The sequence below is a fragment of the Prosopis cineraria genome, unplaced genomic scaffold, assembly GCF_029017545.1.
Source record: "Prosopis cineraria cultivar Desert tree isolate PC_DT_omini unplaced genomic scaffold, ASM2901754v1 PC1, whole genome shotgun sequence".
Lineage (NCBI taxonomy): Eukaryota > Viridiplantae > Streptophyta > Magnoliopsida > Fabales > Fabaceae > Prosopis > Prosopis cineraria.
In genome coordinates this window covers 57945562-57962201 of record NW_026555332.1, presented here as the reverse complement: position 1 = coordinate 57962201, position 16640 = coordinate 57945562, and the positions used below count along the sequence as shown (strand labels likewise).

Genomic DNA, 16640 nt, shown 5'->3' with positions numbered 1-16640 from the left:
TTGCTCATGCTCATTAGGTGCATTAGCTTTCATTAACTCTAACAAACTTCATTACACTTTATAAATACCATTGATGGCTACTAATAACTTCAACCATCACGTTTATGGTGCTTCAATAACCTAAATTCATCCATTAATGAGGACCCATTTAAAAGAGAGCATTAAATCATGAAACTTAGGAGTATATAAATTAAATAACTCCTATTAACTTTATTTGAGTCAATGTGTTCAGATTGTAATCTCATTGGTTTGAAAATCAACTCTCAAATACAAACCTTAACTTTAAAATGGAGTAGAGAGAAAGAGAAAGGTAGAATAAATATACTCTAGATGTTTGCGAACTCTAAAATGCTCTTAAAGGTTAGAAAACTCAAGCCCTAGCAGCCCCTAATTCATTCTCTGTCGCCCTTCTGTTCCTCTCCTCTTTCTTCTTCCATTTTTAAACTTGGACTTGCAACTATAAGTTTTGAAAATTGGCCGTTTACAACAGCAAATGGTATAGAGAAGGCTTAGTTAGGTTCTGCTCTCCAATTGAACTTAGGTGGCCCAATCCAACTTGGGATCCCATACAATGGTTGCAATCAAAGCCTAATAAATCTATTAGCCCTCTATAACATAATTCCATTCAAATTTACTCTTTTATCGCGTATTGGTTTAATTAATTAATGAGTTAATTTTATCTTAAATGTTACAACATCAATGTTTTGAGAGCATAAGTAGCATCATCTTGTTAAAAATAAGTAGATTTTACAATAACTATATATCTCCAAGCTAATGAAACAATTGCACTCCACATGCATAAAAATCTACATATAGAATTGAAAAAAAAAATTATCTAGTTCTCAAGACTAATGTAATGTGCCAGTTTAGGAAGTTAAAAATATATAATCTCTATATTTTACTAATAAAAAGTTAAAAATTTAGATGGTCTTAGCCTCCACCCCTGGCTTGAAATGTGAAAATAAATTATATTTTAAAACAAAACTAATATTTTAATATAATTAATAATTATTATTATCTTAAAACTGGATGTAAAAATAATTAATTACCTTAAAATAAATGAAGAAATTAATTATTATAAAGTCTACATCAATGAATTTAGTTTAGTTATCATTAGATTTTATAATAATTAATTTTTTTATATAGAATTTTATATAATTTTTCCAAATTTTTTCTCAACATTCAGATGTGTAGCTCTTTCTTAATTAAGAAAGGGACTTAATGATCATTTATGGAACAGACATTCTCTGTGGGCAGAATGAGAATTGTTGATTTGAAATGAAAAATCCCAAAAAGTGCCTATTGGTTATTGGGTGAGAAGATCGCGTGTGAGGTTAATCAGCATCGCAGGCATTAATTCTTGATCCTTCATTTTCTTGCGTGACAGTTATAAACTCAGATTGACAGCTTTCGTTTCTGATTCCTTCACACGGCACGTCGCACTCACCCACCGGCGCGGCAACAATCTCTTTTTGATTTTTAAATCATCACTCAAGTGTTCTCTTTTTAATACTTTTGGCGAGACCCGGCTCACAATCAAGGAATTCGATGACGTCATCAAAATTCAGTGCCACCATAAAACCGTTAGTTTAATGGCGACGAAATGGCATACAAAGACCACTTTAGAGAGAGAATAACAGAGAACGACCATGGATTTGAAAATTGATAGTTAAGGATCAAGTTCATTTTTTTATCAATAAAGGGGGCAGAGCCGAAATTAAGCCAATGAAATAGAAACAACACAAAAGTGCGTGCGACCTTTAACATCTTGATGAATACGTTGTAGAATGCTCATAAATAACTCTTGTGAGACAAAGTATCTTAGATCATTGATGAACTCTTAACTTAGCCAGCGCAACTGCACACGAGTTTTCTTAACGAAAAACATGCTTCACTTTTATTTGCCAATCCAATGTGATTAGACCAAGGGTTTGTCTATGCTGCTAGGATGTGGAAGTTTGTTGATCTAGCTCATCTCTCCACAAATCTACCATTGTCAATGAATCAATCTCCACCATGAATTTTAATTTGTGAACTTTAGTTTCTTGGCCACTTGAATTCCATGAAAAAACACCCTAAAGTTTAGCTTCCTAAGCATCACATCTTCCTAAATTGGAGATAAAACAGCTAAGCCACGTGCCCCTATAATCTCTAAATAACCTTCCATATCCTGTGATGCCTCGGTTGCCACAAACAGCACCGTCAAGGTTCATTTTTACCCATCCTGCAATTGGTGGTTCCCACTTAAAATGGGTAGTAATTTTTTATTCAATGATAGCCTTGTCATCATCAATGCAGTCTTGGGGTTTTAGCCATAAAGGCAAGAACCATGGTAGACCCCTTATTGAAAATACCTTCACTTCGATTCTTCCAAAGACTCCAAGTCACAATCACAAAAACAATGTCCCAAGTAACATATTTAGTTCACATACGTTGAGATAAGTTCTGCTCGAACCAATCTCTTTTATTCAATAGAAAAAGCTCATCTCACCCACATCACAGGCAACCTTCCATCAAATTACCTTAGTGAACTCACAGTCTGAAAGAATACATTACTATAAAAAAAAAATTTATATATATCTTTTTTAGGGTATTTTACGTCCCTATCGTGGGGGACATAAATTCAGGCGATATAAAAAATTGACTTATCCACGTCATTTTTATGAGAGATGTAGATTCTTAAGAAACTACGACCCTTTTTTACAAAAAGGGATGTAAAAAATATTCAAAAATTAATAATTTAAAATATTTTATTTTCTACAATCCACATTCTTTTTTTAAAAAAAGGAACGTGAATAGTCTTATATATTCAACACTTGTTTACAAAATTATCATTGTATCTATTTTTTATGTCACTTTTACAAAAAGTGACATAAATTGAGAGACATAAAATGTATATTTTGTAGTAGTGATATGCATGACATTCTCACCTGACATGCCACACTTGTCACACATACAAGAAGCTCAAAAAATTTTGTCTCTTTTGAGTTGTCGTAAGCCTCTCCTATAATAGCACGGAGCTATCCCTTGGACCTCGACTTGGTGCTGGGCGCACCTCCCCTCAAGGGACGGTCGCCAGTTTTCCCACTGGTGATACAGTAATAATTCCTCATCTTATCAAAGAGGTTTTTTAGAGCCTTTCCAGACTCGAATTTTCAACTTTTACTACTTTAAGAAAGTTGAGACTAAATCTGATATCATTGAGTCAAGTTAGCCTCAACTTTTTTAAGGTGATAGAGAGTGGAGGTTTGAGTCTAAAAAAACTTCAAAATACCTCTTTGGTGGGGTGAGAAATAATCACTATACCACTAGTGGAAAAGCTGGCAACCATCCGTGAAGGGAGATGTGCCCAGCACCGAGTCAAGGCCCAAAGGATTGCACCGTGTTGTTACATCTCCTGCAATGCAAGCCACATGAATGTCTGAATACAACAACGGCCATGCCATTTTCAAATTTTGGTCCAAACATTATCAAAACGTATATTTGAAACAGACCTCAAAGTCGTATACATGGATGCCATAGAGTATCGCCCATTAGCTTGGAGACCCCATACCAATTCATCAGGTCCATCATCATGCACTGGCAAATGATGGCCAATGATCAGATCAAGCGTGTCTTCTCTTAAAAAGTTCTTCGAGAGCTCAATATTCCATTGCCCTCGATTGTCCACCACTTCGCTTACCCTCATATTAGCTAGCTCCCAATTAAGAGGCTGAGTACTCTCTTGAGATAGGATCTTACTGTTGGGCAGCCACTTATCTTTCTAGAAAAGAACAGAATGACCATCCCTTATATCCTATCTCGAATTTGCCACTACCTTTTGCCAAAGAACCACCAGATTTTTCTAGAGAGGAAAATCATTAGATTTAGCAATAGCTTGCTTGCTGAGATCCATCTTCCTCTGATATTTATCCCGTAAGATAGTCCTCCTTACTCTGTCACCCTTGGAGGCATATATATCTTTAAAAGTGAAAATTAATTGCAAAAAACAAGATGTTAGTTATAAATAATAATGGCCGGTGATCGGCAAATAATGAAAGCTCGGTTGCAACTTATACAAGATCTTATACGTGTACCCTTGCATTTACTTATTTAATCCGAAACAAAACTACAAAAGGCATCTGATTGCTATACCAAAATTGAAACGGTAGTTAAATAACTAACATATTTTATTTTTTATATTAGAGTTGGAAACATGCACTTATTCCAGTGTTACGTAGAAATTCGGTTCTCTCCGTCTGTATTATCTTTACAAATGATAAATAAAAGGAAAAATGATAATTGAGTCTCTTACTTTGTTCAATATTTAAAAAAATTATTCATATAATATATCGTAGTCGTTAGTCTTAAACACTGGTCATATGTTTAGAGTAATAAATAAATAATAATTCTTTCAAGTTGCAAAAAAAAAAAAAAGTAGTTCTTTTACAATGAAATCAAATACTATTAATTTCCTAAATAAATAAAATAGTGAAAAGAAGCATTTGCTCCACAATTCTCAGTCCAAAGTCCAAACGCAGCAATCGTATCGATTTCATCGACAGGCCTCCCCAGGCTCTTTTGAAGTTGAAGTGGGCGCATGAAAGTGGAGATATTTTAATTTTAATTTTAATTTGTTTATAGTTTCCGTTTGCAAAAAGAACATAGGGTAAAGTAATAAATTTAATCATATATTATTTTTTAAAGAACATTTGATAGCTTGGACTATTAGATGGCACAAAATAAATCACAAACTTTTAAAAATGAAGTATCAATAGCCCGCCATTAACTTCAACAAATGAATATTATTTGAGGCCCATAATGACACGTGACATGACATGGACACAAAATGTCAACATGATAAATGTACAAATTTAGTTATAAATTATTTTTCAAGGAGCACTGGATAGCCTCTATTATAAAAAAAAAGGATCATCCAATACCTTCTCCTCAATTTTGATCAAATACCATTTATTTTCATACTTATGAGGCTCACAAAGCACTAATCTTTTCAATCTTCTTGTCTTCATTCTCAATATCAACTCTAGAATAAGAGGTTCAATGAGTTCTTATCTAAAGACATTCACGAGGTCGATGTCAATGAAGTAGAAGCTTAATTTTACTATACATGAGAGAAGCTTAATTCTAGTTTAATTTAGTCATGAATTATTTCTTCTACTTTGTTAGCGTTTGTCTTGGTGAATGTCTTCATATAATAACTCTTTGAACCTCTTCTTTTCAAGTCGAGATTGAAAATGACGGCAAACAGATTGAAAAGATTAATGCTTTGTAGGCCTCATGAGTATGAAAATAAACGATGCTTAGTCAAAATTAAAGGAAAGATGTTGGATGGTCTGCTTTTTATAATAGAAGATATTCAGTGCTCCTTAAAAAATAATTCATAGCTAAATTTACACATTTACTACACTGATGTGTCGTGCCATGTGCCATTATGGGATTCAAATAACGTTCATCAGTTGAAGTTAATGACAGGCTACTAGATGTTTCATTTTTAAAAACTCATAATTTATTTTGTACCATCTAATAGTTTAGGCTATCAAATATTTTTTAAAAAATAATATATGACTAAATTTATACCTATATTCAAGAAGATAACTAGAGCTATATATTAATAGCTGTACACGCGCTAGAGTCGCTGCCTTTCGGCTTCGCTAGTACTTAATTATTCTGAAAGCCAGGTCGCCCCAGTCGATTTGATCAGATAAATCGATAATCAATTTAAGGCCCATTTGGGTAAATGACTGAAATGTACTTCCTATCTTTTCAAATTTTAAATATTGTTTAAAAAAATTTTAATTGGATAAAATGATTTTTGAAATGTGAATTCAAAAAAAGAAAGCTTCGAATATGAATTTTAAAAGATAATTTTGGAATGGATTTGAAATGCCAAATGAGAGTTACAGCATTTAATGAGATAAATTAATATGTACATGATTTTGTAAATAATCACGCTACTCCATATTTTTGAAGAAAATTTACAATTAATTCTGACTTTAAGCATTCTACAGATGAAGATATGATTAATATTAATGATGATATTAACAAACATACATTTTCATCATTAATTCTAAATATAGTTTCAAGTGTGACTTTCGATAAAAAGATGAATAAAATTTATGATTCATATTGTAGTTTAACTTACAATTCTAAATATATTATAGATTGAACCATTAATTATATTAAAATTTAACATTAATGAATATTGAATATTTTTTACATAATTTCTTGCCTGACATATTAAACTTTATATTTTTATTCTTACCATTTAGCATATTAAATTTTATGTTATTTTAAATTTTTTGCATTTTTTAAAAATTTATAATATATTATATTTATATACCAATTATCATAAATTAATGTTCTTTTTTGGTCATTTTATATTTAAAAATACATTTTAAAAGCACAAAATTATCATTAATTTAAAAAACTTTTAATTTACTAAACTAACTTTAAAAAAATATATCTAAATATAAATTTTATTACAACAACTGACTTTCACTAAACTGACTTTTATTAAATGAATTTTTAACAAATAAATTTTTGATAAACTAAAAATTAAACACACGCTCAATATCCAATCCAAATGTGAAAAAAAGTAGTTGGCTAAAAATCAGTTAATAACAAGTAAAAATTAGTATGATAGACTAATAAGATTGGGTTTAGTAGAAAGAATTGATTTTTTATAATATGATGAATTAAAATTTAAATTTCCACTAGTAGAAACGTCCGTACTGGGTTCACAACTCGTATAGAATGTTATCAATGAGTAATAAAAAAAATCACCATAACTGCTAGCTGTATAGGTTAGACATTTGTTTATTTTTCAAAAAAAATTAATTTATATATTGTTAAAATACAAATTATACTTTTTTTTTCGTTTGTAATGAATATGGAAAAGAAAGAAAAAACAAAAAAAAATATATAAAAACACGCATGTTTGTGTACTCTGAGCTTTAAATATTATTTGGGATGACCGTACAGGAGATAAATTGATATTATCATATTTTTAATATATATATATATATATATATTAATATCTATTTGATTAAAAAATTACATAAAATGATCTAAAAATTTAAAAAATTTAATCAATATTATTTTTTTAAAAGGTAATTTTTTGTAATTTATTTGTAAATATTATTATTATTATTTATAAATTTTCATACACAATTTACAGTTCAGCTATAAATTTCTGAAAAATTAAATTAAATTTTTAATATTTAAAAAATAATTTATAAATTTTGAATGAATATTTATAAATAATATATTTAAATAATTTAATATTAAAATATTTAATAATTTAAAAATTATTTATTAAATTTTATTTTAATAAGATTTTAAAATATTTAGCTTTTTTAAAAAGATTTTAGAACAAATTAATGCATTAAGATTTGATTAAAGTTTTACCTACCAGTGCACCTCAGTCTCACACACGTCACTTCAGCAATAAATAAAAAATTAATGGGTGACTAATAAAAAAAATTTTTTTGCTCCTAAAAAATGATTAAGAAAAAAAAAAGAACTTTAATCCATGGTTTGGATAACTGTAATGCGGCATTGATTGTATTATCATATATATACATATATTAATTTTTTGTTTTTATTATTATGAATGAATATTTCTTTTTATTTAAACTATACTATTTTATTCGTTCGATCCGATGACTGTACCCGAAGCAGGTTGAGTATGATTCTCCTGACACTGTCCAGGAGGGACGATTGTGGCATTTCCTTTGGGTGCTCCTATTATTTTGAACAAAAGAAGGTGAAGGCCCAAAAAAAAAAGAAAAGAAAAGAAAACTCCAATAGAACTCCAACAACCCTCCTTCGTCAACTAACGCGCTCTGGAGAGCCGAACGAGTTCACATGCGACTCTTGAATCTTCACCATCGACCTCTCCTCCATTTTTGACCCTTCCCACATTCAACGTACCCATATAAGACCACCCCACTACTCCCCCCCTCCCCTTTATATCTCAACTCTTCTCTCCTTCTCTTACTAATCAATCAAAACTCTCTAACTCTACATACTTCTCCCATTCTTTCTCCATTTTTCTGGCTAGCTTCCCACACAAATTCAAATGGAGATTCAAGAGAACCAAATAGAGTCCTGGTCGGACGCTGGGAGTACGGGAAGCAGGAGCTCGCGAGTCGGATTCAGTGGGCCGTTAGTGACCAACAAGAGGAACAGCAGCAAGAAGAGCGCCAGGTTCAAGGACGAGGACGATGAGTACGTTGAAATAACGTTGGACGTCAGGGATGACTCCGTGTCTGTACAGAACATCCGGGGGGGTGACTCCGAGACGGCGTTGCTGGCTGGCCGTCTGGAGAAGAGGCCGTCGTCGACGTCGCTAGGGTCTCACTTGTCGTCCCGGTTTAGACAGGTGTCGCAGGAGCTGAAGCGCATGACTTCTCTGAAGAAGTTCGACAGGGTGGACAGGACTAAGTCAGGAGCTGCTCGTGCTCTCCGAGGTCTCAAGTTCATGACCAAGAATGTCGGGACTGCTGGTTGGTCTCAGGTTGAGAAGCGCTTTGATGACTTGGCCGTCGACGGAAAGCTACCCAAAACTCGCTTTGCCCAGTGCATAGGTATTAATTCCTTGCAGAATCAAAAGTTTGCAGGCACACGCGCACTAATATGGATTACGCATGAGACTAACTTTAATTTGATACTCGATGATGATGTTGATTAGGGATGAACGAGTCGAGTGAGTTTGCTGGTGAGCTATTCGAGGCATTAGCTCGTCGAAGAGGCATAGTATCGGCTTCCGTAACAAAGGACGAGCTTCGTGAATTTTGGGAACAAATTACGGATCAGAGCTTTGATTCACGATTGCAAACGTTTTTTGATATGTGAGTTTTCCACTGATTTATTTTATTTATCCTTTTATCTGCCTTTATTATTTTTGGGCCTGATCTTTAATTTCATTGCCTTGAATTACCATTTAAATCAAAAAAGAAAAAGAGGGACTATACTGGGACTCCCTTCCCCCAACTCTGTACAAAACAACAGGCTCAATCAGCCTTCCCTTTGTTATGAGAAAAACAAAGGCACGTTTTATTCATTTATGGGCTTCAACACAGAGGGGCGAGAGTTGGCCTTGGGTGTAAAAATAATATATATAATACTCAAATTTCTCTCACATTGGAAAGATCATGGGAAATTGTGGACTTTGTCTGGAGATCACTATCATGCGCTATTGCGCTCTCACGCGTCAAAGGCAACACCGAGCGCATTTGGCGCATCTTGCATGTGGTCATGACAATATAGGCGCATCCACATTATATTTTCAGTAAATTTAAATACACTTCATCTCCTCACCCGAAAAAAAAAAAAACGGGACACATATCTGAATTAATATTTAATTGAGTGTATTATAAAATTCTAGGAGTTTTTGTAGTACAACATTTTTTAGACCAATTTTTGCAGTACAACTTGTCTACGTCTGGGAGCTAAAAATTAGTAAATTAGTAAACTTGTCAACCTCTTTATATACAAGCACAAAATAATAAACAAAAAATATAAGTCTTTTTATAGGACAACGACTGTAAAAACAAAAGAGAAAAGAGAAAAGAGGAAAAAAATGTATTGCGAAAATGGCGCAATAATTAGACTGCGAGGTTAGGCAAGGAACAATGGTACATGGACAGACATATATGAGATATCTTTTGGTTTTCTTGGACAACAGGACACTAAATATATTAATTCACGGAATAACGATCTTTTCTTCTTCCTTTTTTGGTCTGTGGATCGAGATTAATGATATAGTTGGTATTCAACAAAAGTCAAAAGCGAAAGGAATAAAAAATTATAAACGATACGTAAATGTCAAAGTTGTAAAATGCTGATTAGGTCTACATGCACTTGCTATATCCATCCTCACTTGATATATTTGACCAATGGCAGGGTCGACAAGGACGCGGACGGGCGAATTACCGAAGAGGAAGTGAAAGAGGTGAGAATTCAACACCTAAAAAAATCCACGGCATTAATTAATTAGATTGCTCAGTTTAAATTTGGTGTTCTAGAAGCAGTTCCAAATCATATTCACTTTTCTTTATTTTATTACAGATTATTGCCTTAAGTGCCTCCGCTAATAAATTGTCGAAAATAAAAGAACGTGCGGAAGAATATGCGGCCCTTATTATGGAGGAGCTGGATCCCGACAACTTGGGATACATTGAGGTTTGTATTCTTACATTAATTCAAAGTCACGTCCAAGAAAGTTCCATTATAAATTATAAATTGGCTCCCATATAGTGTACGTTTATATACTAAATACATAAATGAGCATGCATTGATTAAAACAACAATAGGGCTTGATTTTTAACATCATCAATAATAAGAGCTGAGATCGGGTTTGCATTAAAAGTTCTGGACTGCCCCAGGCAGAGCCCATGATCAGTAATCAAATAAAGTAGGTCCACTGCAAAAAGGGTCAAAATAGCCGGTTTTGGCAAATGATGGCCCAGTCAATTATTGTCATTTAATAATTTCCAAAACGTGTTACGAAGCCCAATAATTACAGCCGCAGTGAAAGTGGAATGAATGGACAGAGACGTAGTAAATGCTGACGTTTTGTGGGTGGATGCAGTTGTACAACTTGGAGACCCTGCTTCTGCAAGCTCCAGCACAGTCAACGCACATAACGACGGACAGCAGAGTGCTGAGTCAAATGTTGAGCCAGAAGCTGGTCCCCACCAAAGAGTACAACCCGATCAAGCGGTGCATGAGTGGGATAGCCTACTTCGTGGAGGACAATTGGAAGAGGATTTGGGTCATAGCTCTGTGGATTTGCATCTGTGCGGCCCTCTTCGCTTGGAAGTTCGTTCAGTACAAGAACAGGGCCGTCTTCCACATAATGGGCTATTGTGTCACCTCCGCTAAAGGCGCCGCCGAGACTCTTAAATTCAACATGGCCCTCATTTTGTTGCCTGTCTGCAGAAACACCATCACCTGGCTTCGAAGCAGGACCAAACTAGGAGCCATCGTACCATTCGATGACAACATCAACTTTCACAAGGTATGCACATGCACATGCACACACTCGGCCCTCACTCATCGATCATGCATTATTTCAGCACAATTATCTGACGACTGACTAGAGTGTTTTGTGTGGATTCAGGTGATAGCTTTTGGCATTGCGCTTGGGGTTGGGACGCATGCGATATCGCATTTGGCGTGCGACTTCCCGAGGTTGTTGCACGCGACGGACGCGGAGTACGAGCCGATGAAGAAGTACTTTGGGGAAGAGAGGCCCAACAATTATTGGTGGTTCGTGAAGGGGACGGAGGGTTGGACCGGGATCGTCATGGTGGTGCTTATGGCCATAGCCTTCACATTGGCCCAGCCTTGGTTCCGCCGCAACAGGCTAAACCTCCCCAAGCCCCTCAAGAAGCTCACCGGGTTCAACGCTTTTTGGTACTCTCACCACCTTTTCGTCATCGTCTATGCCCTTTTCATCGTTCACGGTTACTACCTGTACCTCTCCAAGGAATGGTACAAGAAAACGGTATCCTTCGTCTTCCCTGTACTCCATAACTCACCCCTCCTTTTTCCTTCCACTTGTTGCTGAACTTGCTGTTGTGGCTCAGACGTGGATGTATCTCGCCGTTCCAATGATCTTATACGCATGCGAACGCCTCATTCGCGCTCTCAGATCCGGCTACAAATCTGTCAAAATCTTGAAGGTACATTTTTCTTTAATTTGATTTCCCGACTAAATCCATCCTCTGTTTTATATTTACCGCTGTTTGTTTGTTAAATTAATAACCGTGTGTCAAAACTGCAGGTTGCAGTATACCCGGGAAACGTATTGGCTTTGTACATGTCTAAACCTCAAGGATTCAAGTACATGAGTGGCCAGTATTTATACGTTAATTGTTCAGATGTCTCCCCATTCCAATGGTATGTGCCTCGTTCGTGAGTTGATAATTTCTATTCATTTTGCTGGTGTGAAGAGATGATAGCTGACTTAGATTTGTGTGGCACTTTCCAGGCATCCCTTCTCTATCACATCGGCTCCAGGAGACGACTATGTGAGCGTTCACATTCGAACTCTGGGAGACTGGACATCACAGCTCAAAGCCGTTTTCGCCAAGGTCAATAATTAGAAGTTCATATGGTGAATTCATTCATGTTATGTGAAATGAAAATCCTTCCTAGTTGAAATGCTTACTCATCCTCGTGACATTAATTGATTCAGGCATGCCAACCAGCAAATGAGGGCCAGAGCGGTCTTCTACGAGCAGACGTCTCAGCAGGCAACAATATACCAAGGTCAGGCTGACAAGAAAGACCAGTACTCAAATGATCAGAAAATAATTATAATAAAAGCATTTATATGCTTACTCTACAATGAAACTGAACATACTTGCAGGATGCCCAAGTTGTTGATTGATGGGCCATACGGAGCACCAGCACAAGACTACAAAAGCTACGAAGTCCTTCTTCTGGTAGGACTTGGAATTGGAGCCACCCCATTGATTAGCATACTCAAAGACGTGCTCAACAACATGAAGCAACAGCAAGACATAGAAGTGGGAGAGATAGAGAGTGGGGTCAAGAACAACAAGAGGAATAAGCCTTTCGCTACCAAGCGAGCCTATTTCTACTGGGTGACTCGTGAGCAAGGTTCCTTTGAATGGTTCAAGGGTGTGATGAACGAGGTGGCAGAGAACGACAAGGATGGACTCATCGAGCTTCATAACTACTGCACCAGTGTGTACGAAGAAGGAGATGCTCGATCAGCTTTGATCACTATGCTTCAATCTCTTCACCATGCTAAGAGTGGTGTGGATATCGTTTCAGACACAAGGGTCAAGACCCATTTTGCTAGACCCAATTGGCGCAGTGTCTTTAAACGCGTCGCTCTTAAACACACTGACAAGAGAGTTGGTGCGTGTATATTAATTTCCCTCCTTGCTTGCTCTTACATTATATATTCCTTCTTGCTTCTGTGGCTCATTTTCATCTTCTTCGCCTACTTTTTCAGGTGTTTTCTACTGTGGAGCTCCGGCATTGGTTGGTGAACTGAGAAGGCTTTCTCTGGACTTTTCCAGGAAAACCAGCACTAAGTTTGATTTTCATAAAGAGAATTTTTAGACTATTTTTTTACAGTTCAATAATTCTTTTAAACTGTAAAATATATATAATCGTATGTAGCTGGTGCTTTTCTTTTCTATTTTTCTTGTAGGTAGGTATGAGAAGTTGCAATTGATGCGTTTATCCTATATGTACATGTATGGTGAAATAGCATAATGTCTTGATGTTGTATGATTCCACTGAATCAAGTCAATCAATTGAAAAACTTCAGCGAAGACTAGTTTTTTTTTTAAAAAAAAAATTTGGTCCTCAAGGTACTCCGTGCTCTTAATTATCAAAACAGGCAGAAGGTGTTAACCCTCAAGGCTGACATGTGTCATATGGAAGCTGTGAGCTGGGCCTCTCCTTTGCCAAACGAACAACGGAGGACTTTACGTCAATAATTTCTAAAGAAAATGAGGCTTCTTTCTTTTAATCAAGATCAATGCTCTTAATATAGTATTATCAATCAAACGTACAAATGGAAGGACAAATTAATTAGTCAGTCCCTTAACTAAAAGCCAAATTGTAATTTGGTACTGTGAACTTTACAGAATGTGCAAAAAATATTAATTTTTATAATTGACAAGTAAAGCCGATGCGACTAAGTAAACTTATTGAGTTCCTAAGCAACTTAAGAGAGAAGAGTGTGACGTGTGGAGTTTTCTTTCCAACACCAAAGCCAATGTTCGTCCAATCTGCATGGAAAGGAAGCTACAATGCAGCCTCTCACATATAAAAGCAGTGACAAAGGAGAAAGAAAATCCAGCATCTTTTTTTTCTCCTTTTATTGATTATTGAATTGCTTTTACGGTGTTGCATTTAATTTGGTTCATTTAGTTATGAGACCGACCTAGCACAGAACTCACCTCCCTTCTCGCATTCAGCAAACGGTTAGACTATAGAGGAAGTATCACTGTATCAGTAGAGACTAGACGGTGAATAAATGAGCTGTCAAGCTGTGGGTTGTTTTTTTTTTTTTTGGGCAATAAAAATAAGTTGCATTGAAGTTGCTCTAGGAATTAGAACAAGCATGAAAGAAAGAAAATTCTTGAGCCAGAAAGCATCGGACACCGGGTGGAAAACGGAAAAAAGGCGAAGGGGTATCAAATGCCAAATTGATAGGTCTCCACTATACAAATTGAAGTCTATTAAATAAACAGTGACATTTTCAGGAACGTCTGTCCCTTACACTCCTCTGGCCCCACCATGTATTTCCTCTCCAATTTACAGCGTCCCTCCACTTCATAAAAGCCCCACTTTATTTATTCTTACGGACCAAAGTTTTGAGGCCCTCTTTGAATTTGCTTTATAGACTATAGTCTTTCCCTGCAACTTCTCTCTCTGGAAAGCAAGTCCAGAATCAATCTTCCAAGTCGGAATGGCTGGAACGGAAACAAAAGCGGAGGTTAGAGAAGTTGAAGAACAAGCAGAAACCCTCGTGTGTAAGGTAAATCAATCACTGTGCAACCGTTTGTTAAATCCTTTTCTTCTGGTTAAATCCAAATTCCTGAGTCTAAAGGTTTTTAATATCTGGTGGCTCTGTTCCTCAGACTTGTGTGTTGAAAGTTTCCATTCACTGCGAAGGATGCAAAAGGAAAGTCAAGAAAGTTCTCCAGAGTATTGATGGTGAGTTGTTAGCCCCCCAAATCATCTCCAAAATATTTTTCTCTTTGATTTCACATGTACTCTTCTCGATTTCTGGCAACAAAGCGGTGCTCTTTGTTTGTTTGCTCAAATCCTGCACTGTACTCACTGCCTCTTCATGCAGTTCACTTTTTAGTTGTTCTTGCAATATTCCTTGGCTAGTTTTTTAATATCTGTTCAATTTCAGTGGAAATCAGGGTTTTGAGTTATATGTATGTATGTGTGTGTGTATGTATGTGGGTATGCTTTTTGGCCCATGTTTCTCTAACAATATTATTAGTTCTGAGCTCCTGATCAGTTTTCCGCTCCCTGCTTGCATGATACATCTCATTTTTCGAAACGTTCTCTGTTTCTCATGTGCTCTTTTTACTATTTTGGGTGATCTGATGAGTGAGTATCGTCTTCTTTCAAATTTGAAGCTAGCCCTTAATATGATCTTCGTTCTACCTGTAACCCAGGTGTTTGTAGTATAGACATTGATTTGAGGCAGCATAAAGTCGTGGTAACGGGGAACGTGGACAGCGAAACTTTGATTAAGAAATTGATAAAAACAGGGAAGCATGCAGAGTTATGGCCCGAAAAAGCAGAGTCGAAAAAGAAAAAGCAGCCAAAACCAGAGAACAAAGAGAAACAGACCGACCCAAAAAGCAGGGAAGAAAGCAACCAAGGCGGTGATACCGAAAAAGAGACTGTCAAAGTAGTCGAAGATGCCGAAGGCGGAAACCCCGGCAAAGATAGCAATGAAGGACCACCAACCGGTGAATCCGGTGTCCAGTTCCAAGAACCGAAGCCGGAGGTGAAGCAACCAGTGATATCACCGGGCGGTGACCGGTCGCTGGTGGCCGGGAAAAAAGTTAGCATCGCCGTGCAAGTTGGCAATGAAAATGAAGCAACTCCGGGGAATGAAAAAAGCGGCTCTGGCAGTGGAGGTAAAAAGAAGAAAAAGAAGGGGCATGAAGGGAATAACGCTGGCGAACACTCGGGAGGTGATGCACCGGCAGGCGCTGGATCGGCGAACCCATCACGGGGCCCAGGTCAAGGCCATGATCAAGTTCCGGTTCCATTTCCAAGTCCAGCAAATCAGAGCCCTCCACGTAATCCCATGTACGCTCAATATCCTCCACATTACAATTCACCCCCGGTGTACACTGTGAGCCATCACACAGCGTATCCCAGCAGCAGCTACAGCACGGCGTATTATACGGCCCGACAGCCGCATTCATACGCGCAGGTGCATTATCCGGGGATGACACGAATGGAGCCTCCACTGTACGATTCGGAAGCGGGCACATCACAGCAGTCTGATTCATCATTCGAGTTCTTTAGCGACGAAAATCCAAACGCATGCTCAGTCATGTGAGAGGCACTGCGCGTGATGATTCCATGGAAGGGCCAATCTGGAGTTTTCACGAAAGATCTAGCACATGCCACATACACCTCGTATGGCCGTGGGAATATATTCTTATAATGCATGTAGATATCATAGAGGGGTTTTAATTTTAAAGTCACAGCGTGCTTTAAGATAGAGAAAAGTTTTATTCCATGATTGTTTCCAGCATGAAGGGGAAAAGAGGGAAGACGGGTAAAATAAATGGCCGCGGATCTCTGGGTGTCCAGTTTTTGTCCACTGCTGCTCTAATTAATTACCGTATTAATTCTGATGTAGAAATATGATTATCCTTCACGTACTGCTTCGCGGTGTTCACTGTTCCACCTTGCTTTGTGTTTGTTGCTTTTCTATTGTCATAGGCTAATTAGGGCGAGAAGAAGGCTGTTGGGAATATATGCTTAATGTCGGTTAAAGGCAAAATGGGTCCATGGACAAGACTTTAAGGTAGCTTGTGTTAGCATAGGCGAATCGAAAGCAAGAAACAAATAAATTTTGGCCATTTAAATTGTGTATCTTGAAA

The 16640-nt window shown here is 36.7% G+C and overlaps 2 protein-coding genes across 2 annotated transcripts; both read left to right on the top strand.

The window, feature by feature from the left end:
- The first annotated feature begins 7942 nt into the window (after positions 1-7942).
- LOC129292816 (respiratory burst oxidase homolog protein B-like) lies at positions 7943-13278 on the top strand. Its single transcript, XM_054930471.1, has 12 exons — positions 7943-8588; positions 8693-8852; positions 9907-9955; positions 10072-10185; positions 10595-11023; positions 11126-11512; positions 11595-11690; positions 11792-11907; positions 11999-12101; positions 12206-12279; positions 12380-12897; positions 12995-13278. The coding sequence occupies exons 1-12, from the start codon at positions 8081-8083 to the stop codon at positions 13102-13104; spliced, it is 2664 nt and encodes an 887-aa protein (XP_054786446.1). The 5' UTR covers positions 7943-8080; the 3' UTR covers positions 13105-13278.
- A 1041-nt stretch (positions 13279-14319) lies between these two features.
- LOC129321938 (heavy metal-associated isoprenylated plant protein 35-like) lies at positions 14320-16418 on the top strand. Its single transcript, XM_054967945.1, has 3 exons — positions 14320-14533; positions 14637-14712; positions 15189-16418. Exons 1-3 carry the CDS (start codon positions 14465-14467, stop codon positions 16088-16090), a joined length of 1047 nt encoding a protein of 348 aa, XP_054823920.1. The 5' UTR covers positions 14320-14464; the 3' UTR covers positions 16091-16418.
- Positions 16419-16640: the final 222 nt, after the last annotated feature.

What these genes read in the sequence shown, in the direction of transcription:
- LOC129292816 (XM_054930471.1), top strand. Translation starts at nt 8,081, where the DNA reads ATGGAGATTCAAGAGAACCAAATAGAGTCCTGGTCGGACGCTGGGAGT. An exon ending in ACAACTTGGGATACATTGAG is followed by an intron (nt 10,186 to 10,594) that starts GTTTGTATTCTT and finishes GGGTGGATGCAG; the next exon opens with TTGTACAACTTGGAGACCCT. An exon ending in ACACACTGACAAGAGAGTTG is followed by an intron (nt 12,898 to 12,994) that starts GTGCGTGTATAT and finishes CTACTTTTTCAG; the next exon opens with GTGTTTTCTACTGTGGAGCT.
- LOC129321938 (XM_054967945.1), top strand. Translation starts at nt 14,465, where the DNA reads ATGGCTGGAACGGAAACAAAAGCGGAGGTTAGAGAAGTTGAAGAACAA. An exon ending in CAGAAACCCTCGTGTGTAAG is followed by an intron (nt 14,534 to 14,636) that starts GTAAATCAATCA and finishes TCTGTTCCTCAG; the next exon opens with ACTTGTGTGTTGAAAGTTTC. An exon ending in AGTTCTCCAGAGTATTGATG is followed by an intron (nt 14,713 to 15,188) that starts GTGAGTTGTTAG and finishes CCTGTAACCCAG; the next exon opens with GTGTTTGTAGTATAGACATT.